General features: G+C 40.2%; 1 protein-coding gene across 7 annotated transcripts in view; it reads left to right on the forward strand.

Annotated features, from left to right (window-relative positions):
* The window catches only part of FRMPD4 (FERM and PDZ domain containing 4), a 306,521-nt gene that overhangs the window by 165,832 nt on the left and 112,997 nt on the right, over positions 1-27,692 (forward strand). For 6 of the 7 annotated variants that reach the window (XM_057419691.1, XM_057419685.1, XM_057419686.1 and 3 more), the window contains exon 2: positions 17,712-17,828. In XM_057419691.1, coding sequence (XP_057275674.1) covers positions 17,712-17,828 — 117 coding nt within the window. Of the gene's footprint in view, positions 1-17,711; positions 17,829-25,631; positions 25,768-27,692 lie in introns of those variants that run through there. The other variant, XM_057419688.1, reaches the window with a different exon arrangement.

A 27,692-nucleotide genomic window follows, 5' to 3' on the forward strand; every position in this document is an offset into this window, starting at 1 on the left:
CATCAGTTGGTCATTAAATGATTAAAGAGTTTAAAATGATTCTGCAAATACAGTATTTGACAGATAGAGGTAAATAAATGATGTTTACATATTTCGGCAGGAGTGTAAGCACAATCTCATACAGTGTCCCTGTAAATTTGTAGGCATCAGAATGTTGCTATTAATGCCACTGTAGATCACAAAGACCAGTTTGAAAAGCATTGCTTGTTGCCTTTTTGCCTTACGTGTCTGCCTGCCCTGACAGAGCTGATGAAAGGAAAAATTGCCTTGGGATGGCTTAAGAAAACAAGTTTATTTTCTGAACTCTCTCTTAAATATTTACTTTTGGGGAGGTGGAACAAGAAAGAAAAAGTATAAGCTTACAGATAAGTCTTTTTAACTGCTTAAGAATGAACATACTTTTTATACATGAAGCAAATCCACTTCATGGCTTCAGGACTCTGAATCAACTATGTTTAACCCAGCAGTAGACTTAATGCTGTTGCAATCCAACTTGACAGTCTGTAAATATTTACCATTCAAACCACCCTGTATTGTTTCTTTGTGCTGTCAATTCTGTGGAGATAATTTTACACTGAGTGAGATACTAATGTAGACAGAAATATTTCTGGGCATGTGCTGCACTCCAGTGCCTGCTGTCTCAGCACATACCTGTCGTGAGCTTCAGAAACCTTCCTGCTGGGGAAGACAAGAAGACCAGTTGTGCAGAGGAGTTCAGTAGCTCCACAGAGTTAGGTAGTAGTGTTTGTCATCGATCATACTCCACGGATGAAAACCTGACCCCACTGAAGTCAACAGCAAGATTTCCACCACCTTGTATGGGATTAGAATTTCCCTATATCTTCAGTAATAGTGTTGTGAAGCTGTAGTTCTCATTGTGAGCACTGCCCTATGATGTGAACTTTAAAACAAAATCCTGTCACTTGAGAGCAGAATATAATCCTCTTATTTAAACTATAAATTAGAATAGCAACTTTAATTTTTAAAAGCTAGGCATATCTAAATTTCTTCTTATGTTGGGGTTGGTGCTAAATTGAAGATTTGAATGTGTTAAGGTAAGACCTTTAAAATAGAATTAAATAATTTGACTGTAGAGTATTTGTTGACATACTAACTTGTTTTAAAAATATCAAACCTGGTCTCAAGTTACTAAAACATAGCAACATATTTATAAAAACTGGACCTAATTTGTTTAAAACTTTTATTTATCTTTCTAAGTTATTGCAAACAGGTTTTTAAGGATACTGAGGCATCTAATGGTTTAGGTGGGCTTCAATAAGAATATAAAAAAGCCACAGTGAATAACTCGTGTTACCAGGCTCTTTTTTTGCCTGTTTTATAAATAACTAGGCCCTTGTGAATGCATGTAACATTTCTGATGTCTTTACACTAAGTAAGCTGTCAAGTTCTGGCTCTGTGCTTCAGAAAATGGGTGGGAGAATTAATACATTGAAGAAATAAAAATAGCTCTGTGAAGCCGATGACAGTAAGCTGTGTGGTTCGGTTGATACGCTGGAGGGAAGGAATGCCATCCAGAGGGACCTTGGCACGCTTGTGAGGTGGGCTGATGCCAACCTTGTGAAGTTCAACCGTGCCAAGTGCAAGGTCCTACACCTGGGTCGGAGCAATCCCAGACACAGATACATGTTGGGCAGAGAAGAGATTCAGAGCAGCCCTGAGGAGGACTTGGGGGTGTTGGTCGATGAGAAAATGAACATGAGGTGGCTTCAGTGTGTGCTCGCAGCCCAGAAAGCCAAGAGAATCCTGGGCTGCATCAAAAGGAGCATGACCAGCAGGTCAAAGGAGGTGATCCTGCCCCTCTACTCTGCTCTCGTGAGACCTCAGCTGGAGTATTGTGTGCAGTTCTGGTGTCCTCAACATAAAAAGGACATGGAACTGTTGGAACAAGTCCAGAGGGCCACAAGGATGCTCAAGGGACTGGAGCACCTCCCGTATGAAGATAGGCTGAGAAAGTTGGGGCTGTTCAGCCTGGAGAAGAGAAGGCTGCACAGAGACCTCATGGCAGCCTTCCAGTATCTGAAGGGGGCCTATAGGGGTGCTGGGGAGGGACTCTTCATTAGGGACTGTAGTGACAGGGCAAGGGGGAATGGGTTTAAATTTTAGCAGGGGAAGTTTAGATTAGATATAAGGAGGAAGTTCTTTCCTGTGAGAGTGGTGAGGCACTGGAACAGTTTGTCCAAAGAAGTGGTAAATGCTCCATCCCTGGTGGTATTCAAGGCCAGGTTGGATAGAGACTTGGGCAACATGGTTTAGCGTGAGGTGTCCCTGCCTATGGCAGGGGGGCTGGGAACTAGATGATCTTCAGGTTCTTTCTAACCCTATCCATCCTGTGATTTTATGATTCTAAGTATAATAGAGTTGTGAGTGATAAAATCAGCCTGCTGACCTCGTGCTTGAGCTAATGCTTACCAGCAAAGGCTGCTTTGCATGAAATGGTAGTGCTTGGTACCCATCCCAAGCAGACTCTGCCATGCTTCTGGACTGCCCCATGGGACATGGGACTCCTGTGGCTTGCCAGGTGGCTGAAAAGTAGGGGGATGGCTACTGCAGGAATCCAGTAGTGCATCTGCATGGCCAAAGCAGCACAGAACTCAGCTTCTTCCAGGCTGCTTGAAATTGGTCTTACTGCCGGACAAGACTTTAGGCTAGCATGAGAGGTTTACTTTATTCTGACAGGGAAGGAATCTAGATGGGTTTGCATCAGCGGAGACAGGAGTGCAAAAGGGTAAGAATTAGTGTCTGTGTGACTCGAATCAAACTTGGTAAGGGTTTTCTCAGTTGCTTCTCTCTGGAGTCTCAAGTAAGATATGTTTGTGCAAGAAAAAAAACAAAAGGATGATCTGTTATCTATAGCTTCTGTGAAAGAAGACATCAACTGATTTAATAACCACAGCTGGGGGAAAAACTGGTTTGAAATGATAGTTCCTTCTTCCCCAAGATTTGCTGCTGCCATGTATAATGTACATGATGGGAAGGCTTGGTTCAAGCCAGCCTGGGTCTGACCATCAGTGTCCATTCATTTTTTTCTTCTTCCATGGCTCCTGTAGCCTGTGCACCTCAAGCCTCCTCCAGCCTGGCATGGGTCATCCCTTCTCTAGCCCTTCTTCTGTCAGGGTGAACCCTTTTCTCTATTGCACAGGACAGCGGGAAAAGAGCAATTTTGTTTGCCCTCTTCCCAAAGGTTCCTGGGTTTTGTATTCATCATCTTTTTTAATTTGTACATTTTCCTCCGTTTTATCTTTTTTTTTCCCCTTCTTTTTCCTTCTTGCAACTCGAGATGATGACGCATTGTTTTATTTTACAAATCACATCTTCTCACTGAATAATCTTTAAACCTATAGCTGACTAGTTCCAGAATATCTTCTGTGCTGAGAACATGTCAGAAAGTCTGAAATGATGCAGCTGATGCTGAGGTTTTGACCAATTCAACTGAACCGTGTCCCTGGCATACCCCAGCCGGGCAGTTTGCAGACTATGTTGTGAAGTTATTGGGAGACAATACAATAATCACAGGAACAATGCATGTATCACCTTATAAATGGATTAAACCTACATGTGTGGCACTCTTTTAACAGCAAAAGGGAAATGCAGTAAAGGGTAGAGCTGGCTAGGTGACTCATTCCTGTTAGCAATGCAGTTATTGGCAAGCTCTAAGAACTGCAAATTTAGATAATGCATCATTTCAAAGAGCTGAATTGCATCAAAATATGTGTGTAGGTGCACTCCTAGGTTGGAACATGCAGTTAAAATCTGCAAACAGATTAATCTTTATTACTGTAGGAAAACATTGAGAAACCCTACAACCTCGTGTCACAGAGCAGTATTAAACCTGTGTCAAGTCTGAGAGTCCCTCTGATTTTCTGACTGCAGGGAAACTTTCATTTTTCTGCTGCAAGATCTTTAGGAAGCTGCTTGTCAGCAGCTGTAAGTAGGTTAGCCGAACCTGCTGTACTTGTGTCTGTATCATTTTCTTTAGCTATCACTTGATGATAGCTGAGTCTTTTTGGGACTTTCTAGTAGCTGTCACAGTGGCAATGCTGTTGCAGCTTTCTGGGAAGTATGCAAGGGTATGTACCCATACTCCTATCATCATATATAACTAAGGATTGATGTAAATTGAAGGAGGAAAGATTTAGGTTATGAGATTTTTGTGTTGCTTAATTTTTAAGAGCCTATTATTGCAGAAAATTTATGAGTCCATTTATCCAATAGCTTATGGTATTAAGCAGGTAGCTTAATATCACTAGGGATTTAGATGGCTGGAACCTTAGTATCCCAAGAGCTTCTTATGCAAGAAGACCTCACAGTTATGTTTTCTTTTCTAGTTCTAAAAGTGCTATCTAACTTCAGAATGTTTTTCATGCAATAAATCAAATTAAAGAAGTTAAATGCATTTAACGTTACAGGGTTTTGTTTCACAGATTTTATCTTTAAAAATCACTGAATTATGAAATACTGATAAGCAAAGAACAAGGGTACAGGCCAAAGAAGGGCAAAGAATAGAATAAGAACATTCTGTCTTTTGTTTAATAATTAATAGAGTAATACAGTTCAAGTATATAAAGTTAACTCTAGGAAACTTAGTTTGCAGTATAATTCCTATTTTTCATATTGTTTTACGTAAAGTGTGCTGAAATGCTTTGTGCTGGAGATTGGAGCAGATAACCTCCTGAGATCCCTTCCAAATGGAGTTGTCCTGTGATCCTGTGACACATGCAGGTTGGTAGCCTGCTGATGGAGCATGAGCACTGCTGCCTTAGTGCTCAGCAAGAGCTTTTGCTGTTGGTTGTGTAAGATGAAAACGGGCAATGAGCCCATTGGTTCTGGGCAGCTGATATTAGAAGTGACATTCAAGTTAAACTCTAAGCCTTGCTGCTAATGTTAAAGGCAAACAAAGGGGAATGGTGCAGCCATGTGAATTGACTTAAAGATACACCTTTTTTGTTTCTCTTTAGTTTAAGCAGCCATTCAAAAGCATGATTGAAAAGTGTGTGACCTCACTGTATTGTAAACCATAAAAACTGGGGGAAAAAGCGATTCTAAGATGATGGAGAAGGTTAGTGTTACTGCTGCACCTTGTGGTGAGCACATGGGGTTCTTGTCAAGCGTTAAAGCTTTCCCTGTTTTTTTTTTTTCTTTTTTGAAGACCAGTTGTAACCAAGAAATTTCTTCCTTTGCTTCCTGTCTTTCCTTTGCAACTTTTCCCATGGAAATCAGTAATTTTGTTGGAATTTCAGGAAACTACAGCACCAATTGGCATTGGTGTTACCCAGTGGAGAATGCAGGAAAGAAAGACTTTGATATGAATTCCTGAGCTTTTGTGTAGATCAAATGGCATGGGAAACTGGGTCTGTCACTTATGGATTGATGTTTTACCCACCTCATTCTAAGCTCCTCTGTGGTATGGCCTGGGATGTGTTGAAGGGGCTAGTGCTCTGAAATTACTTTTCTCCATTTTTGACCTGCATCTGCATAGCTTCCGTTCACATGTTCAGTAAGTTACAAAACATAGTTTTTGAGGCACCTTTTTTTTAATTCTGTTGGTACACATAGTTGAATAGTGCACTTGGCCCTTAAGTAAGTATGGAAGTCCTTAAAGTGCATCTGAAACATAACATTTTGGTTCAGTTTTGTTGGCTCACAATTCATGGAGTTGTTAAGGCTAAGAAAGAAGTTGAAAAAAAAAAAAAATTGTTCTTTCTCATTTGTTAAGGTTTTACATGTGCCTTGATGTGACAGAACGTGCAAAGTGTTGGTGGTTTCCTAAGAATGGAACTGCTTCAAATTTCCTTGGTTTCATAAGTGAGTTTATGTTCAGAGTGCTTTAAATAACTTCAAATCTGGATGAAGGCTTTTCACCACTGGTGAAAACTTCTGACTGTTACACAAAAAGCCCTTTACTTACATTATTTTTTAGTAGGTTACTATATAAACCATAATTTCCTTAATGGAAAATTACAAAGGAACTCAAAAGAAAAGAAGAAAAAAACTTCAAACCCAACCTTTTAGCATGATAACAGTAGAAAGACAGGCTTTTCTGCAGATGTTTGAAGAATATAGATATTACCTAGTACAGGTTTTATGTGGTCCTTTTCTGAAGTTTTTGTAACTGGGAGTGAAGTGTAGAAAAGTACATGGTATGGTTAAGCTTTTAATTGGGGGATGAATATTTGTTCATATTTTCCCAGTTTTGAGAATTTTGACTTAAAGCCAAGTACACTATTGAGACATTTCCATCTAGAATGCAGAACAAAGTACCCTGAACTACAATTATGTGCTTATGTATAGTATTTAAAATAGACTTAAATCTAGCAGACTGTTTATTTTGGTATTGAGATTTCTGATGAATGGACTTTTTAAAGGCTAATTCCTGTATTGGTTGATTAATATCTTATTGTTTTCTTCTGAAAATATTTATATAATTTTTCTAAATACTGATTTTAAAGGTTTGTGGAAAACAAACCTAGAGTGATAACTGGTTTCAACTCATTTCAAGGTCACCAAATGTATCTTGTAAGAAGAAGACTCTCAAGCTTTTGGAGCAGTTTTTGAAATCACTGGGCAGTGTTCTTTCATATTATTGACTAACTTCTGAGTAGGGAAAATAAACAGTTTTTTCTTTTTTCCTTTTTTTCTCCAAAATTAAGAGAGTAGAATTAATTTTATTTCAGTTACAAAATAGGTTTAAGATAGGCAGCCATTATTTAATTTTTTGACCATTTCTTTCTATTTCCCAAGAAATTGAAAGGGAGAGAAGGACAATAATTCGTAGTTGAAATCAGAAGAACTGGTAAATATATGTCGGTGTTTTCTCTCAGCAGTACTCCTTTTTTAATTAAGACTTGGTCAGATTTTTTTGTTCTACTATATTGTTGATGGAGTTCATCTTGAGACCTAGTAAGAATTGATACCAAAATCAAGCAGTAGGAATTTAGGATTTAATTCAGCTTTAGAAAAACAATGTTGTTTCCTTTTTGACAATTTAGTCCTCATTCACTGCAACCTTCTGATGCAGCTTCCCTCTCCTACAGGCTAAAATGGCACCATACATGCTGTGAAGAATTTTTGAGTGACTGCAGGCCTGAAATGTGGGTGATATCTTTATAGAAATAGGAAGTTCCCATAGAAATCATATCTCAAGAAGTGCTTGAAAATTTTCTGAGCTGCTTTTTCATGTGTGATTATACAGGATTTGTCAGCTCACAGCAGGCAGGTTGTATTCATATCAGGGTACTGAAAAAATACAAAATTTGTTGTGTACAAAAGTGAGATTTCCTTTTGCTTTTCCAAATGCAGCATGCACAGCTGGATTTTAATGAATACATGCACCTCAATTTTTTATGGCATAAAATGAACAGCTGTTTAATAGGTAGCAAGAAAGTATACGATGATTTGTTACTTTTATCTAAAATATAATTAAGATTTACAGCAGTGTGTTTCCAGTACTCTATACTGCCATAAAATCTTATTATTAGTAACAGTGCAGTCAATGAGCTAGACAACATATCTACTGCAGGTATTATGAGACTCTTTTTCTGTATGGCAGAAATGGCAAGACTTCTGTACTACTCACTGGAACTTAACAATGAATTACGGCTGCACTTTACTGGAAAACTGGTAAAATGACAAATATTCAGAGAATATAGAGGTAACAACACTTTAAAGCAAAACCAACCAACCAACGAACCAAACAGTAAAATCTTAGGTAGGGTAAAATTCAGCATCAGATAATAGTTGTGATTTTTGTCAGAAATAGATGCTGAACATTGCATTGTATAAAAAATGAGTTTGGGGCCTGTTGTAGGGGGATACTAGCTATGATATGGTAAGCTTTTCTAACATGTACTAGTCTGAGAGAAAACAAACCCTTTTCAAAAAGGTTTCTAGATAATTCAGAAAGAAACACTAATAATCCGTTTAATAAACGAGAGAGATGAATATGCTTCATATACTTGTTTTAGTTTGGGCTTTTTTTGATCCTGAAATACTGAGTAAACCTGAGAAAGCCTAAGTTCAAAAGCCCCATTAAAACAGAAATAAACCATCTTGCACACATCAGTTTTTAGAGACGCTTTCAGTGCATGCCAGCATAAAGCTGAAGCATCATATAAAGCAGACAGCCTTTTACAATCATCCAAGGAAAAAAAGCCTTTTACAGTCATCCAAGTCCCAAACATTATTTGCTGGTTTGGGTACTTTCTGGCTTTTGCAATACAAGATTCTGAACGGGAAAGTAATTCCTTCAGGACTTTGAATCTCTAATGGGGTCAGTGTGCTTTAAATGAAAAGTCCTGGCAGTCTAAAGGGGAATATAATGGAGACTTTTGTTTTCTATGAAATGGGGGCACGTCTTTAATACTAATGGATATGTAACAGAGGCAGAGGATGAGAGGGAAATGGAAGATGTGACCTGTATCAGATATTAAAAAGAAACCCACAAAACTAACCAACCAATACCATCAACAACAGAAAAATGCTGCAACAAAACAAGCAACGGATGTGAAAGTGCATTTACTGGACAGCAGTGACGAGTTTAAAACTGATTGTGGAATAGGAGATCAGAAAGGGAGCATCTCGGGATAGGAAGGGTGCCTCAGGAAATTACAAGACCTTCACCTTGTCCCTTTACCAAGGCACATAGAGGTTGTTAGTACTTGAAGCAAACCAGCATTGCCACATGATTTCTTCATCCCTTGTTCCAGTGTGCTGTCTGTACTTTTGTTACCTTGTACTGTAAGATTTTTAGATCTGAGACCGTAGTAGACAATGGTGGCAACCTGATGAGCCACCACTCAAAGCTGAGGGGCTGTTTACCTAGCTGAAGACAAAACCAGGGGCCATAGGTTCTTGTTGGGTACTCCCATCTTTGGCCACATGAAGCGGAACAGTGGGAAAAAAGCAAAAGAGCAATTGTGGAACATACATGGTCAAAGATGGTCTACGTGTATACCATTAGTACAAAACTTGTGAGAAAGTAATATTATGTTGTAATTTGAGATTAAAAGGAGCTATTACTTATATAGCAAGTCATGTAGTGGGTACAGTGTACATTTTGAACAGCCACTGGTTTTGTTCTGGCCTCTGATACGAATAGGAGTGTGGAAATGATGCTGAAGTGTTGGAAGCCAGTGAGGGGAATTTTCTGGTCATGTGAAATTGCCCCTTTTTCCTGCGCGAAGCAATGGGCAGCTGTCAGCTGTATACACCTTCTTGTCTGTCAGGGGAGCACTATCAGGGTCCTCCTCATGGCAGCTAGGGGATTCCTGGTAGAAGCAATCCCCTACCTTTCAGACCAGTTACATAGCCATGGGCTGTCATTATCTCCTGATTGGCAGCAGCAGCAATGACTGGTGGAGGAGGAATTCATTGGAGTGTTTCCTATTCTCAACCCAGGCTTAGGCTGCCATTTAGAAATCTCAGTTTCAGGCACTGAGGAAATGGAAGCTAATGTGGTCTGTGATAAAAATAGGCTGACAGGATTTATAGAAATCTATCTCCTCTACTGTATTGTAAACTGGCTTGGAGGAGTTCAGTCTGAAGTTTTGAGTTGTACTTGTTTTTTTTGTTGTATTTGGGGTTTGGGGTTTTTTTTTTGGTTGGTTGGGTGGTTGGTTGGTTGGTTGGTTTTTTACTGCTTCACTGAAGGATTTAGAGGTTGGGTGGAGCCATTAGCATCATTGTTGGTTTGGAATAAGAATAAATCATAGAACCATTTAGGTTGGAAACAACTTTTAAGATCATCGAGTCCAGCTGTTGTTCTAGTACTACCACATCCACTACTAAGTCATGTCCCTAAGCACCACATCTACAGGTCTTTTAAATTCCTCCAGGGATGGTGACTCAGCCTGGTAGCCTGTTCCAATGCTTGACATCCCTTTTGGTGAATATTTTTTTCCTAATATCCAATCTAAACCTCCCCTGACACAACTTGAGGAGTGGTACTTTGTGAAATTGTGAATAATTGAGAGCATCTGTGGTGGAAGATGGGGGGGGGGGGAAGTGTGGAGCTATTTGCTCCAGCTATAGTCTGGGGAGTAGTTACTACCTAAGAAAGTGAACCTCTCAGCTAGAGACAGTTTCTGAACAACTGTCACAAGGCAGCCTGGATTTATTCATAGGCCTTACTAGGAAAATAGAAAAAGCTAATAGAAGGTATTGGAAAGGGGCTTGTTTGGTTTTTTGAATAGAATTTGTGTTTCCTGATGATACATGATCCAGGGAGAAAATTCAAGACAAGCCTGAAAGGTAGTGCAACATTATTCTACCTTTGCCTCAAGCATGGCTGTGTTGCAAGATTATTGTGATGGACAGATGTCTGACTCTGCAGTTATCTGAAGTCATTAGGCTTCTATCCTGTACTTTAGTAATAAGAGACCCAGTATAGGAGGCCCAGTGAATTTTTATTTTTTTTTTAGTACGGTGGAGTGTGTCTTGGGCCATTCATTTTCTTCTTTTGTGCTTCTGATACAACTACTTCTGCAGGGGTCTATAGGACTCATCTGTGCAGAGACAACAGGCCTTTCAGTGTCCTTGATCTTGGATCCTGAAATTACTGTCCATCATATCTGTCCTGTTGTACAGTGCCTCTCAGGAGAGTTTCAGTAGCAGGGTATGATGATTGATCTTGATAGTATAGCTACACAGTCTTTAAAACTTTCACTTTCTCATTTTTTCAAGCTAAAATGCTAGGATGGAGGTAAGCTTAGTTTGGTAGTCTTCTGGGACAGGAGAGGGTGAGCACTGGATAGAGAAAGCAGGTTTCTATTCCTGAGGCAGTGGAAGATTAAATATCATAGAGACACTGTTACTGAACTCCGCTTATGTCATGAGCATGTCTGTTACTCCCAGGTAGACATGCCCTGCAGACACTTAAGTGTGGTGTTCTTACTTTTATAAACTAACACTACAAAATGTTATGCCTCTGGTGTTCCTCTGGGTACCTCCTTGGGATTGTTGTGTCTACGCTTCTCCCAGGGGGTGCTGTGGAGCCCAGTTCCCTTCGTAATCAACTTTTGGGAGCGTAACGTGGCCTTTGTTCAGAACGTCTTCCTTTTCCGATCTGTTGGAGATGGATTGTTTATTGTATGGGGAATAAATAAGATGATAAAAAATGCTAATTTTATTACATTATACAGCAATTTAAAGATAAGGGCTCACTATTTGTTGCAAAGGGTTCTTATTCAGGTGATGTAGGAGTCATCTCCAGATTAATGTGCTTGAAATTCGCATTTTGGTGTCTACATGGAATGAGATGTCAAAGCTCCAAAGTTCACTTGATGGACTGGTAGTTAATATCAGTAGAAAGCTTGCTGATTCAGATGTCTACTGAAGAACAGAGCTGAATCTCTAGTTCTTCACCAAGACCCTGCATGTCAGAGAATGTTTTCAACTGCATGTTGTGATATCTTCTGGATTTCTACAAAAGAGGCAGCCCATTGGTATAAGTGGTAACTTGAGTGCAAGCCCAAACTCCCGTCTCGACAGAGACACAGAACTGGATTGGTATCAGAGAAAGACATGAAGAACAATCAAGCCTGTGAAATCCTGTGTACAAGAAAGAGCTGTATAGGTCAGGACTCCTTAGTCTGCCATGGAGACTGTTGAGGTTGATGGTGAGGTATGTTAGAGAGCTACTGAATTATAAGTGATACGGAGAAAGTAAAACAAGAAAAATTGTTCACCAGTGTGAGAGTGAGAGTGCATCAAACACAAAGTGACAAGCAGCCATGAGAATGCAGTTGGATACCTTTGTTATGCCAGTGTTAATCAGGGAATGAGTTAACCATGGAATGAGAGCTACCAAAAACCAAACACAAAAATGAAGTGCCTCCCCTTTCCGCCTAGTAAAGCATTGCAGGAAGAAGGAATGAAGGTTATGACAAAGACTAACCTTTTCTTTCTTCTTTTTCAAATTATTTGGGAAAAAAGAATTGGAGGGTTTCAAGTTTGCTACTACTTTTTATTGCTGTTTTAAATCTGTCAGCAAAGTGCAGGCTGGGGTTCTTGGCCAAGGGGTTAAAGACTGCCACAGTGGTATGGCAGATCTCCCAGGTTTGTGTCCAACATCATTTCTAAGGAAATGAGGACTTTGGCGTCCCTTGTCTATGGAGAAGGATAAATGTAAACGTGATGTTCACCTTTGGGGTGAGCATACTAATCCTGTGTACTGAGTGTTATGCCCTAGTAGACACTAAATATGCTAAATACAGATGGGGAATTCCAATTTAGTCTCGGGCTTTCTGTCTTGCATTTGCCTGAGGACTATCTGAAGCAAGCGGGTTTTGTCTTGCCCTTTATTTTTGCTGCCATGTGGCCATCTGTGAAGCCATGGAGTAGGCAGAGATTAATCTGAATGATAAAAACAGGTGCTAGTTTTAAGGTGAGCTGTGGGGAATGTTTCACAAGAAGCTGCGCCAGCAGACCTGGACGAGAGCACGAACATCCTGACCCTCATCAGCTGCAAACCATGGGAGTCAAGAGGAATCAAAGTTAGAACGCCGAGATGTCTCCGAGAACTGTAGATATTGAAACAAAGATGTTACTGAAGACAAAGATGTAATGTTGTAGCCCAGACTTTCCCAGGAGCTAATGAAAGTCTCCAATGTGGACTGAGGGGACAAAGAAATGTGTCTTCAAGGAAAATGGGAAGTAATAATGTAGCAGAAAGTGGTAACAGAAAAATGTGCCTATACATCTGGGTACAAGTAAGTTGTTCAAGCAAAGGCACGTGGCCAATAACGTGATTGGTTGAAAAGGTGTGTGATCAGTAATGTCATTGGCTGGGAAAAGCGTATGATGTTGCAAAAAATACTGAAAAGAAACTAACTGATACTAACAATTACTAACCGCTAGGCAGGGGTCTATAAAAGGCCTGTAAGCTCATTCAATAAATGATTTCAGTTGCACCATAGCTGGAGTCTGTGCCTCCATTGCCACAGTGAACCAGTTTACTTCCATTAGCACAAGAGCAACTAAGTTGTTGCTTAAGTAGGACTGTCTGATACTGGAAGGACGGAAATGATGCTTTTATGTCAGTGCCAGTTTACACTGGTTTAAAATTACAGCCTGAGAACTTCTTTTCTACTGGTTCATTTATAATAAAATTTACAGGCTTGGGCTATAGAGGAGGTACAACTAGTAAGTCTATCAAGATTTCTGTAGCAAAGTCCTGTTGAGAGGATTCTCTAGTCTCTGGTTAAAATGATAAGATTTGGACAATGCTTCATGCTTATTTTCTGACTCGATATTTTTCTTTTATTTTTTTTTAACTGAATTTACCAAAAAATTTAAATGTTTGATTTTTTGGTATTTTAAAGAAAGAATGGTGCTGTTTTCTGCTTTCAACTTTAACACTATCTAAACTGCTCTGGACATTAGGCTCTAACAGTATGCTTTAAAAATTCAAGCTGTTCTACTTTTGATCTTTGAAAAAGAGGTGGATACTATTACATACTTTCACTTCTTGTTTGTACCATGGTTTATGCTGAGTATGTTCTGCATATCACGTAAGTGACATACTGCTGATACAGTACAGGAGGCTTTATGTGTGAACTCCTGTTTCAGTCATGCCTCAATCACAGAGCAGAGAAAAGACTGACCCGATGATGTTCACTGTTGTGCAGCTGTTGCATTTGCAGTCAGAAGGTAGGGCGCACTGTGTCCTTTCATGCTACTTTGGTGATTTAATGAACTGATTGTTCAATGTGAAGCAATTGAGGATCAGGTTTTATAATTCTGCATCAAGAATATCAAAAGCAGGTTGATGGAATATTGTAGGTAATGCTGCCATGTTTTCGGACATCTGCTGGCATGATGCTAGTCTAGGCTTTCATGATGACCTTTACCACCTCAGAGCTGTGAAGTGACAGGCAGTCCAGCAGCAGGTCTGATTGCTGTGAGCTAGCAGGGCGGTGATGGACAGCAAGCAGTGAGTTAAAGCACTGCCAATGCTTCCTCCGCAAGCAGACTTGCTGAGGTTGAAAGCCTGTTTTCTGCATCTTTCTGTCTCTGGAAGTGTGGAAGTCTTCCAGAAACCTAGGCAGTCTTTGTGTGCTCATCTTCCTTTGCCTGTGAGGGAAGGAAAAGTCAAATGGTGATCAGCAAGCTGAGAGATTTATCCAAGATTATCTGCAGGGAGGTAGGATTTGGACTGGAATCTTCCATGGCCTGATGATCTTCCTCACTAATGCATCCTCTTGACTTAAAGCCTGCCAAGATGGCTTTGTGTTTTCCCCCAGGTGAAATGCCTGTCCTGCTTATGGTTTCTTCTGCAGCCTTTTATATTCTTTCTGGCATTTATTTAATCTTTGCCGTGTTTTGCCCTTTGTGAAGTGGCTGTTGAACAAAATCCTTACAGACAAGCAGAATAGGATTTAACAAATGGATGCAGGTGAAAAGAAATAATGCAGTTCATTTGCTCCTTTCTTCAGACTTTGCAGGCAGCTGGAAATCACCAGCACTAATCACCTTTAAGTGTATAAACCTTGTTTTGTTGTTATGACATGAGTGTTTATTTTTGAATTGTACAACAACTATAGGAAACTTTCTGTATTTGTTTTTTCCCATGGAGCCACATCACTGGATTTGCGCACAACTAATGTAGCTGTATACAGTGTCTCAATTGCTAATTCCTCTCCCACGGATCATAAAGTCTGGAAGACCTGATCAGATATAGACATACCTGTAGTTAAGCAGGACAGTTATTACTCATTCATATACAATATGATTCTGACACCATTAGTGTTTTAAGGGCTCAGAAACAGCTTTCAGGGCAGTTGAATTTAACTTAAAATCCACGAATGTTATAATCCATACAAAGATGAGCCCTTAGTTTGAATGCAGAGAGGGATAGTATTGATCATCATCACTAACCTGTGCTCCTAGAAATTATCTAATAAAAGTTTGATGTGCTTTATCAAAGAAGGTAATCCTGCCCCTTTACTCTGCTCTCATCTGGAGTATTATGTACAGTTCTGATGTCCTTAACATAAAAAGGACATGGAGCAAGTCCAGAGGAGGGCCACAAGGATGATCAGGGAACTGGAGCACCTCCCATATGAGGACAGGCTGAGAAAGTTGGGGCTGTTCAGCCTGGAGAAGAGAAGGCTGCGTGGAGACATCATAGCAGCCTTCCAGTATCTGAAGGGGGCCTATAGGGGTGCTGGGGAGGGACTCTTCATTAGGGACTGTAGTGATAGGACAAGGGGTAACGGGTTAAAACTTAAACAGGGGAAGTTTAGATTGGATATAAGGAGGAAGTTTTTTACTGTGAGAGTGGTGAGGCACTGGAATGGGTTGCACAGGGAAGCTGTGAATGCTCCATCCCTGGCAGTGTTCAAGGCCAGGTTGGACAGAGCCTTGGGTGACATGGTATAGTGTGAGGTGTCCCTGCCCCTGGCAGGGGGGTTGGAACTAGATAATCTCAAGGTCCTTTCCAACCCTAACTATTCTATGATTCTATGTGGGAATTTAAATGTCACTATACCCATTTTATAGGCGGAGAAGCTATAGCACAGAGCTTGTGAAGCACATTTAAAGTGAAAAGTGTTAAATGCACTGGTATGCATTTATAGTCCAGATAAAATAGATTACTTTCTACTTTATTTAGTTAACTGTAGTGTTTAGCATCCCAAATACTCTAAAATGTAATTTGAATTCTTTAGATGTGGTTAAGCTGTCCTTAGATTGTAGGATGGCTCCCATCTAAAAGAAGGTACCACCCTTTCTCCGTCTGTCAAGCATATGGAGAAACAGGAATGCTTAAGCTCAACTTTACATGAAACAGCATGAGAGAGTGTTGAAAGTATTTGTTTCCTTTGCTCAGATGCCTGTTTTTTATCTCATTCCTTTGATCAGGAATGGGTTTGCTGTGTTTATCTGGAGTAATGTAGCAAGTCTGACATTTATTTGTTTCATTAGCCATGAGTAACTAATTTTATTAAGATTTCTAGCATGCTCAAATATTAGATTTAAGCCCTGTCTTATGGCAAATACTGGTATTTGAATATGCTAACAGAAATGTTTTTCTATTCCTTGAAGATACAAGTACTTAATGTAATTGGTAAATCAGATGATATCTAGCACTCCATTGTAAAGCTCTACTTTACATGTAAATTGTATTTTGAAGCACCATATCTTGTCTCATTAGTGATTAATCCTTGAAATAAAAGGGGAGGGGAAAGCAACTAGTTTGTTTTTAATGATGCATTCCCTCTTTTGGGAAAGATTTATTGTGTACAACTTTGTTGAGTTTAGTAATTTGCAATGAATTGTTGAGTTGTCCATGGAGACCAATTCTATTTCTTCAGAAGAGTGTTTGTCAGGTTACATTGTTCTCTGTTTCTCTAAAGGAACAAGTTCCTACATCTCTATCTAAGGCAAAAGATAGTAAGTTTCTTGCTAGCATTTGAACTTAAATAAAACTAACAAGTAAAGCTAAGCTTGAAATGTTTGATGGGCGGAGAAAAGGCAGAGAGGGAGAAGGCAACTAGTTCAAAACGTGCTCTTATTTTGTGTGGTTTTGGTTTGCATGTCTGAGTTTCAGATTGTATTCAATGTTGTGTACTAATTCATTTTTGCTTGTCTGTGATGCACTCTCAGCTGGTCTTTAGCATCTTTGGTTGCCCTGCCTCCTTTTGCTGCTCTGTCTTTTTCAGATTGTATATAGACTAAATGACTTGATTAACTTTGCTGAAAGACTTATCTTTTGCCTTCTCTACCTCCAAGTCCCACAGCCGGAAGTGGGAATGTGCAGTAATATCTAGCTTCATTCCTGCAAGTGAGGGGTAAAATATCAGTGCAAAAGTTGGCGTTTCCTATGGGAAACTATGAGGGATTCTTGCTGCTAACTGTATCGTTTTTGTGTAAGGGGGCAGTAGATGGCACCTCACAATGTGTTTCAGATCTAGTGGAGAAATAGTGTCCCTTCGTAGTGCTGCTGGCTCTCCCTCTCATAGTTCCATGAGCTGTGTATGCTACTCCATTACTCAAGATGGTATGACTTGGCTCTTGCTTGGGGGTTGGGAATACTAGCAGAAGCATGCTCAAGCAGTGGTGTATGTATGCAACAGTGTGCGAGTTCAAAGACACTGCAGCTTTATTAAAAGTTATTTGGAGAAAGAGCTTAATGGATATTGATCAAGTACAACAACATCTGCATATGGAATCAATTTAGCATCCATATGCAGAAGTGCACCTCTCAGAACTGAGAGTGGGTGTTGATGTTCCTTCTCATGTAGTACACCATGTGTGTAATCTGCAGCCATGTGCTGTGTTGTTTGGTTTGGTTTGGTTTAGTTTCTTGGAATTTTTTGCAAAAATTGTACTGACAGCTGGCACTTGAGCAGGGGGGTGGTGATGAATGAAAATGCTCCCTGTTTCTTGTACTAAAAACTATTGAAAATTAGTATTTTGGATATGGGACTGATGGGGTATGACAGATTTACCAGGCAAAGGCTTGAACTCAAGACTGGTAGAAATGACAGTTTATCTTTCCACTGACTGGACGAATATCACAAATGTAAGCAGACCTGCTAACCTGTTTTCCCTTGCCTGGGTTTTGGCTGTATGCTTCACAACTGTGTAACTATTTGGATGCCAAATGAATGATGTAAAACAAGTAAATTGGAAGAATAAGTACCACAGGCCCTTAATTTATTTTTTTTTTCTCTCTTCCCCCCCCAAAACTACAGCCACAGGAACAAGTCTTCAGCGTGGCCTCAGTCTTCAGGGACCTGGAGCTTGAACCAGGGGACACCTTATGGATGGGAGATGACGGCAAACAGAGATGGAAGAGACTACTTCATCAAGTAAGTGGGCAGTGTGAGCTTGCCGCCTACAGCACAGCACTGCAGCCTTGCTCTTGACTCAGTGTTTCTCTGTGGAATCCTAATTCATGCTTCAGCCTTACAGAGTTCAACTATTTTGATTTATCACCCATAGAGAGCTCTGACTGTACTTTACTGTGCCTTGTTTTGCTACTTGGTCATTTCATTTCTCCAAGAAAGCACTGATAATATAAGGACCTGTAATTCATCAAGGAATTACAACAAATGTCATCAATAAAAAAATAAAACCAAAAATGCCATGTTTAAAGAACGAGGCAGAAGGTCAGTTCTGACTGAGACCAACAATTCTCCTCCCTCTCTGCCAAAGCTCTTTTAGTTTGTCTAATATATTCATTATATACGTGTATATACGCAACTTGTAGAGTAAATATTCCAATTCTTATATTTCCCATAGTCCTTTAGCTCTGAATGTAAAGGTTTGCAAAATAAATGTCAATGTGGATGATGTGATTGCAAACAAAATTACCTTTTTTTCCCCAGTGAAAACTGTGCATAACTATTCTTTAAAATGCCTTCAAGTGGCTTGGATCAAATACAGCTTGCTGTGTTAACAGATATACTCTTACATTGCTTTGGAATGTCTTCACTAAAAAGGGGTAATGGTGGTGAGTCAGCAGAACCACTGGCTGATTTTGCAGCATTAGATGCTTTAGCTTACATCCCATTTTTAAGGCTAACATTTTGATTCTGCTCATGTGAAAGGTTGTTTTGTTGTTTTTTTTTCTTCATTTTTATGTTTTTCAGTCTGGTTAGAAATTTGCAGGTGCTTAAAAAGGTTCTGGATGAGAATTACAATTCTTTCTTTCAGCACAGAGTGGAAGGATCAGACTTATTTTAACTTGACCATCAAAAGCCTTTAAGTCAGTCAAGATTCTTAATCTGGAAAATCAGAATTGTGCAACATAAGAAGGAGGGTCCCTGTTACTCTGCTTTATTTTCCTTCCCGTTTTGCCCATGGTGTGTACCTTGGCTTTCTAGGACACATTTGCTTTTAGACTCAAAGGAACATTTGTAGCAGCTTGGTGTTCTGCAGCCTTTCAAGATCTAGAACGATTTCAGACCTGCCCAAATTGGAACAAGTTGTTTCAGTTAACGAGGGCTCAAAAGCTGACACTGAAATGTTGTTTTCTTCCTTGAACAAGTATTTTTCATGCTTTGCATGTCTGTAAGACAGTGGGTGCAACACTGGACAACATAAAGCTGAATACCAAGGCACAATATAGCTGTATGAGCATAAGTTGTCTGCCTGAACTAATTTTTTCAAGAAGTATAGATGAGTCTCCAAAGTACTGTGCAGATGTGACTCTGCTGCTTCTGTTACTCCAGTTAGTGAAAGGACCTGTGCACCTTGGGTGTCCATTTTTTCTGCAGACTGTTGGTATGCCAAAAGAAGTGGTAAATGCTCCATCCCTGTTGGTGTTCAAGGCCAGGTTGGACAGAGCCTTGGACGACATGGTCTAGTGTGAGGCATCCCTGTCTATAGCAGGGGGTTGGAACTAGATGATCTTAAGGTCCTTTCCAACCCAAGCCATTCTATGATTCTGTGTTCTCCTCTGTGTGACTGAGATTCATTTAAAAAAATTAATATCCTGCTTCTGAAGACAAGCACCACATTTGATTTCTCCTCTTTTCTCACTGGTCACATAATGGGATGCTGCACTTGTTGTGTAGCTATAAACAGCTGTGGCTTACAAAATGCAGTGAATTAGTACTCATTAATTTTGCAATTTGAGAGTGTTTTCTAACTCTCAGTAGCTAATGATTATTTTGTTTATTTTTTGGATTGCCTTTTAGTATCTTAAAGTGCCATATCTCTCTCTTAAATGCAGAGAACTGCGTCTCTCAGGAACATAAATCCATACCAGGCAGTGCCAAATTACGCATGAAGTAATGTTAGGCTTCTTGTTGTTGTTGTGATTGCTTTTTTTTTCCTGTGCTCTAATAAGGTGCTTGCTTTCCATTACGTTTGTGGCTCTGGTCTTTCTTCCATTTCTCTCTGCATGTGGATTGTAGGGGGGGGGATAGGCTGCTTAAAGGGTAAAGAGAATGAGACCTCTGAGGAAGCTGATCTGCAGAAGCCTTTGATATTTTGTGCCAGACTTTCTTACCCACTGATATTCTGAGCAGTCTTAAGTGTAAGTTGAAAATGCTACATACATACACATTGTGTGAGTTATAGTACTGTTGTGGTTTAAGCTCAGCCGTAAATCATACAGTTGCTCTCTCACTCCCCCCAACTTTTCTTCCCTTCCCTTCCCTTCCCTTCCCTTCCCTTCCCTTCCCTTCCCGCCCCCCCGCCTCCCCCCCAACTCCCAGAGGGACGGAGAGGAGAATCGAAAAGAATGCAGCTCCCACGGGTTGAGATAAAAACAGTTTAGTAACTAAGGTATAACACAGATCACTACTGCTACCACCAATAATAACAATGATAAAGGAAATAACAAGGGAAGAGAATACGATACCACCCGCCGAAAAGAGCCCGACCAAGCAGTGGGTGCCCTTCCTGGTAACTCCCAGTTACATCCTGGGCATGAGGTGCTGTGGTATGGAATACCTCTTTAGGTAGTTTGGGTCAGGTGTCCTGTCTCTGCTTCCTCCCAGCTTCCCCTCCTCCCTGGGAGCATGAGACTCACAAAGTCCTTGGTCAGGGTAAACATTTGAGCAGTAGCTAAAAACATCGGTATTATCAGTGCTGTTCCCAGGCTGAAAGTCAAAAACACAGCTCTGCGCCAGCTACTAAGAAAGAGAAAAAATGACTGCTACTGCTGAACCCAGGACAAGTACATATTCTAATATCAAAGGTTTCAAGGTAACAGCATTGGCTGTAACACATACAGCAGCTATGTCTCCACAGTAGTAATGCATCTTGCATTAAATGACAGTGTTCTGGGATGCAGTGAAAGCCAGTACCTTCAGAAACTGCAAAATTGGGCAACCATTTTTGGAACCATGTACTGCTGCACCAAATCACCAATAATCCACCGTTACTAGTGAACTATCCCCAGTAGCTACTACAGTGTGAATGGATACTTATATGAGATGTATCTTTGTTTCAGAAAAATGACCAAAGACCAAATACTCCTAGTGACTTTTTCAGTGATCTCTCTATAGAGGTATATAGTACCTGTCCTTACAGTGCCTCTTCCTTGGCCAATGAGAAGCCCTCTTTGGCTTTTGAAAACACTGCTTTTGCAAATACTGCATGAAACTACACAAATTAAAACAGAATTTAATTTTCTTTCCTTCATTTTTCCTTCATTATTCAATCCTGGATTTTAGGACTGAAATAGTGAGAAGATTGTTGACAGTTATTTCAATAAAGATGTGAGAGGGATCAGCAAGATAACATTTCGTATTGTCTCCAAGGCTTTTTATAACCATACAGATTAACAAATTGCATCACACTGAAGGAGAAAAAGCAATTCAAATCCTTCACTTGGTTTTGATTAAAGATGTATAAACCAGGTATTATCACAATGAAATGTGTATATGAATTCTGTACAAGCAAATAACAGAATTCATAGCAACATTAACTGCTTTTTAGTTAAATAATTTACTTAGTGCCATATGTACATAACCATTCAACTGCAAGCAGACATATTGTAATTTTGAAATTGTGGGAGGAATAGAGAATCCAGGAGAATCTTTTAGTGAAATGACAAGTAATTATATGGTGCCGGTGCAAATGCTTTAAGGCTTGAATGGGAAGAGATGTTTATTCTTTCTGCTGAAGCAAATTTGGTTTCTTTCAAATGTCTCAAAGCCCTATGGCCTGAGTTAATCAGGGGCAGCTTCCATTGCTAGGCAGCACTTTTGTAAAAGTGAGAGCAGAGCCTTTTATCAAAATATTTTCAGATTGTGCTATCAATTCATTATCTCTTCCATACAGATGGCACAACTGGGGGCACTTTGCAGACCTCTACAGTACATTTTCATAAGTTTAGGCCATGGTAAATTAAAGTTTAAGAACTTCACCCAGTCCCTTTTAACTTGCCACTTTTAGTTGAAATAGCCTTATAAGTAATAGATTTCAGTACGGGAGGACAGCAGTCATCTAGTATTCTTCCAGTGTGTTTCTGTACTGCACAAGCTGTATTAAGCTGGACTTCAATATGAAATAGTTTGCAGTGTACCTATAATAATTTTAGAAGCTTATTTTCTTTACATTTATTATATACGCTGTGTATTATATGATTATGAGAAATTTCTGTAATGCTAATTTTAATACAAACATAACACTTCCTAGAAATATATTTGGTGTGAATATAGGGTTTCAGGGAGGTAGCATGTTAAAGCAGGAAGGTTTTGGCTGACTTTGTCCACAAAGGGTTTAGCCTCATAGCAATTTCAGCTCCAAAGTTGCTACTGCTATGATCTTACTGATTTTTGGACCTGTACATTTTTGCCCTTTCTCTTGTGTCACTCTTGCTGCTTGTCAGAATTGGAGGGGAATTGACAGAGGGAAATAAACTGGCAAAAGCTAGTGAAGAATCAGTCCTACAGAGAAAGCAATGAATTTTATGTCAGTTCAGCTCCTTGAGCCATTCCTGTGCAAGGTCTGAAAATGTTGCAGAGCAGTTTTGCATGGAAAAAACCTCTATACGTCAGCTGAACCAGCCTTCTTCTTGGAGCACGGCTAATGCCAGGTGATGAGCAGCATTGCTGACACACTGAAATATCTGACTAGTGTGGGGACAGGGTTGCAACAGACATGTGTTGGCTTAAGCTGCCCTAAAACTGCACTCAAAGATGCAAGTTGAAGTAACATTGCTGCCATGAAAAGTCATACCCCTTTGATTCACATTCTTATTTCATTCCTAAGGCATTGGGTACTTTGGTATTTTTGTAGATCTGGCTTCTGTCATACAGGCTGGCCAGAGAATGAATTGAGAGCAGCTCTGAGAAGAAAGACTTGAGAGCGTTGGTTAATGAGAAGCTTGACATGACCCAGCAGCATGCAATTGCAGGCCAAAAAGCCAGCTATATCCTGGGCTGCATCAAAAGGAGTGTGACAAGCAGGTTGAGGGGGATGATTTTCCCCATCACCTCTGTTCTCCTGAGACCCCACCTGGAGTACTGCATCCAGCTCTGGGGCCCCCAACACAAGAAGGACATGGAACTGTCAGAGCAAGTCCAGAGGAAGGCCAAGAAGATGATCAAAGGTCTGGAGTGCCTCTCCTGTGGAGACAGGCTGAGACAGTTGGGGTTGTTCAACCTGGAGAAGAGACCTTAGGGCAGCTTCCAGTACCTAAAGGGAGCCTACAAGAAGGGCATGTAGTGATAGGACAAGAGGGAATGGCTTTAAACTGGAAGAGAGTAGATTTAGATTATATATTAGGAAGAAATTCTTTACTATGAAGGTGGTAAGACACTGGAACAAGTTCCCCAGAGATGTGGTAGATGTCCGATCACTGGAAATGTACAAGGCCAGGCTGGAAGGAGCTTTGAGCAACCTGGTCTAATGGAAGGTGTCCCTGCCTGTGCAGAGCAGTTGGAACTAGACGTTCTTTAAGGTCCCTTCCAACCCAAACCATTCTATGATTCTATGATTTGAATAAAGACCAAAGAATGTGAAGTCAGATTAACTGAAAGCAAATGTAGGCCTTCCCATATGGACTCAAAGTAACAGTGGTCCCAGTAAGGTGAGGTAGATATTGCAGTATTACTATTTTAGAGGGGTCTCTTAGGTCAGCTTATTGCTATATCCTTGTTTTCAAGACATGCTATTGATTGTGTTTACTTTTAACTCTTGCTATTTGTTGCCTGGGAGAGGATGACAGGGTTGGTCCTTGTTACCAGTCTGGTTGGCTTCCACTTTCGCTCCAAGGACTCTGACCATCTGCATGTACTTCATGCATATTTGCTTGCTTCTATGTTGCAGTCTGGAAGAAACTGAGCAAACAGCTGGGATTCCAGACAAGAAATAAAAAGAAGCACACCCAAAGGTCAAAGCCTGCAGCATTACTGCTTGGCTGGAAACCACAGGTCAGTCTCCAGAGCGCACAGCAAAGCTGGGAGAGACCTACTCGTCAGAAGTCTTTCTGAATCTTGTTATGTTAGTATGGCGTGTTTGGTACACCAGTGGAAACATGTCACAAAACATTTTGATCTCTTGAAAGCCTGCTGTTGTTTTTCACTGGTGCTTTTGTGTTCAGTAACAATTCTTCCAGACTTCTTCCAGGCGTATCTGGCAAACTTAAGTATTCTTCCCTCTCAGCTATATTATACTGTGTATAGTACCAGCTCCGTGATTTTTGGCTTGTGAAATCATTGCATTTTGGTTGTCCTTGCTTGGCTTAGTAGCTATGCTATTTGTAAAACGTGGAATTCTTGAATGTCACCTTTTGACCCATACATAAAACAGGTAACATTTGTGTTCTTTGGTACCTAGCACAGCTCACAACATCCTAAATTCTCAAAGCATACAACATACAATGTTTCTTTATAATATAGCAATGTCACCAATGCCATGTTATTCTTCTGTACTCAAATACTTACCTACATTTTCTTTAGTAGTCTTCATCTTTAAGTGTTTGCTGTGCTTAGAAGAAGAAACTCATTCACATTTTCCGAAAGGTGGAGTGCCTCTGTGCATGGTGGTTGCATCCTGTCTGGTCTGCGCAGTCCTCCTTGTGCACCCAGTTCTCACAGCTAGCCAGCAGTGTGGAATGACGGAACAAAGTCAATGATGATATTAATGGCCTATCAATCAAGCATCCTGTTTATTAAGGGACACTAATTTATACCAGATGTTAAACTGAGGCTCAGAGCCTGCTAATCAGTTTACTTCAAAATAAATTAGCACAGAATAGGATCGAACCATTCAGGCTTTCTTAATTTATTTTTTATTTTCTCTTGGTATGTCTAGCCCTACCTCAACCTTCCTATCCATGTGTTCTGTAGGTTGTACATGCCTATTGGTAGTTTAGTTCTTTGTCGGAATGTTTCTCAGGAATTTGTTCTGTCAGAAAGTTCTGAAAACAATCAAAGGATATAGAATATAGTGGAAGCCTCGATTGTTGTTGCTGTGTTGTTCGTCTTCCTGGGTTTTGAAAAAGCTGCTGTTATTCATACCTTAAGACTACCTTAGTACGTAAGGCCGTAATGAAAGTTTGAAGCCACAGGAGCCTTCTTCTGCCCTGTAGGTATGATGTTATATAGCACTTTACTGAATGCATTACATTCCTTCATCTCTAAGTACAGAAACAGTGTTGACTAGAGTCACTGGAGCATTTATGTGTCATTTGCAAAAACCCAAGCAACACAGCTGCTGCTGCTCCGTCCTCCATGAGAGCACTTGTGCTCATGCAGGGTGTTGAAAAGAAGGTTCATTTCCTTCTCTTTCTGATTCAGGTTAGGAATGTGAATGAAGGCAGTCTGTATGCCAGGATAATGCCTTAAGCCAAAGTCTGACTGCACTGTGCCTCTTCAGGCATCTCTGCTCCCAGGTGAGGCACCAAGGGAAGAGGCAGTGGAATCATGCTCTCTGGCCCACTTATTCCCACGTCCCTAAAAGGGACATCCAATGAGATTGAATAGCAGGCAGTTGAACCGTGACAAAAATAGTACAACCTATATAATTAGCAAATATAACTCTCAGCTACAGGTTACAGGAAAGCCTAAAATGCTTCATAGAATCCAAACGTACATTTGCAATGTATGTTTGTAATGAGTCTTCACTATTAAATTACATAGGATTAAAAAGAATTAGAGCAGATATAAAATCTTACATTTCAGACAAGCGGGTGAGTCAGCTGCTGACTGCCTAGGGCTAGGACGAAACTTCCTGTATTAATCAGGTTATTCTATAATTACAAGCTTTCTTGCACCTTCCTCTGAAGCGGGTACTGAGTGCTGTCAGAGAAAGGATACTGGACCAGGCGGACAACAGGTCTGATTGGTATGGCAATTCTTGTTTTTTCTATTTTTTTTTTTTAATTCCCTTGTCACTAATGCAGATTGTTGATATGAATAGTGTGCTATTAGAGTGCTACTATGCTCATTTCAGACTGCATACAAATTTGCTTTCTGTTGCTAAGGGTTTGACCTGCTCAAGGACAGGATGATTTGGTGGAAGGGAGAGTGGGGTAGAAGAGATGAGGAGCAGCAGGGACACACGAATACAACTGACTGTTTAAAGCAAACGTGAATAATTAGAGAAGGAAAATTATGTAGCAACCTGTTTATGTCAGTGGTCTGCCTAGAGACAACTCAGGCATATGGTGAAAAAAAGTTTTGCTAAATCAGCTCAACCTCCTCAAAAGAGAGAATGATTTAGCAATTGCTCTTCCTTCACAGAGAACTGTTGCTCTAGCCATAAATATGGCAGACATAAATATGACAGACAAAATTATGTTAATATTGACTGGGATAAATCATTGTTACAATGAAGGGAATAATAGCAAGGAGATACTGATTTATGGGGCTATTTTATTTTAACTAGAGCATGGAAAAAATTGAGGGTTCATTGCATTGTAAGGGAGCTGTACCTAAGCTGGTTGGTATGCAGTAATTCAGGAGCTAGCCACATCCTTCCCTATCTCCTGTCTTGCCCTTTCCAAGTCCTCTCTGCACGAATGTGCAACCGTCACTTGCCAAAACAGGAAGATTGATTCCTCACACTGGAAAGGTGAGGGAAGTTATACAAGAAGGTATGAATGTGGGCAAGACTACTCAGAAGAGAAGCTTTTGCTCAGTCATTAGGCTTGGGTTGCCTGGAGTTAATTGTACTTAGGTGGAGTACAAGGAATTATGTACTGTTTGGGCCATGTAGGACCTCTCCTACAGTAAGGTCAGTGTTTTGATTTAGTCCTCAGTGTTTTCTCCAAACACAAAGTGAATGGGGACTCCATAAAATTCAGAGAAGTATTGCATCCTGAAAGCTGTTATTCTTGTAGGTTTGCATGTGGGTTAGGAAGCAAAATAAAACTTCTGAAGCACACCCCATAAAAATAAAATAAAATATAATAAAATAATCAAGGTATCCTAACCCAGGGTCACAATGTACAGAGCTGAGAAAATGAAATCATTATTACTCTTACACGCTTCTGGGTATATGTTTCATATGGCATACCAGTATCTTTTCTTTGCATTACAGCATGTAAATGCATCTGTAGAAACATTGCTTCAGTGCAGCAAGGTGCTTCTCCTGGGAGTGTAGAACAAATGAATTCTTATAAACGGTTTGCGTGAGAACGATAGCCCCAGTCAGAGCCTACTTTTTCAAACATCTCTCTTGCAAAACAGTGTGTTCCCTGCAGAATTGGGATTAAAACTGTCAGGTGCTGCAAAGCCATGCAGATGGTTGGGAGTGTGGTAGTAGTTTGTAAGAAGCTCCGACTCTTTTCTTTGTTCACATGCTGGTATCCCAAATGGTGCAGAGGGGCTCTGCTTATAAAACAGAACCAGGCTAGTTGATGCTCCTTAAAATTAAAGAGGGAAAAAGAGCCCCTGAAACACCCAAAAGGTAGAGTAATCCTGTAGGCTGTATTCTGGGGCCCTAATGGCCACAAGCTTGAAAAAAAGAGTAAGACGAAGGTATCTGATACTTGGTGGTGGAACTGGGACCTTTCACAGCAAAGGCCAGGTGAAAACTTCCTCCAGAGCTTCAGTTGTGGCATTAAGAAAATATGTGCTGGAGCTCGGCTGTAGAGCAACAAAAAGGGATGAGAATTAGCACAGTGTATGGATGCTGTTTAAATAACACAGTTGAAGCACACCAGGTCACCATAGTTTATGTACAGAATTTAAAACAAGTTATCTAATATGTTAATGCTGTGCCAGAAAATGCCATATTGATAATGCCTTTCCAGCAGTCATTTATAT

Source organism: Pezoporus wallicus, unplaced genomic scaffold, assembly GCF_028554395.1.
Source record: "Pezoporus wallicus isolate ANWC-B61680 ecotype Strahan unplaced genomic scaffold, APGP_CSIRO_Pwel_v1 contig_5767, whole genome shotgun sequence".
Lineage (NCBI taxonomy): Eukaryota > Metazoa > Chordata > Aves > Psittaciformes > Psittacidae > Pezoporus > Pezoporus wallicus.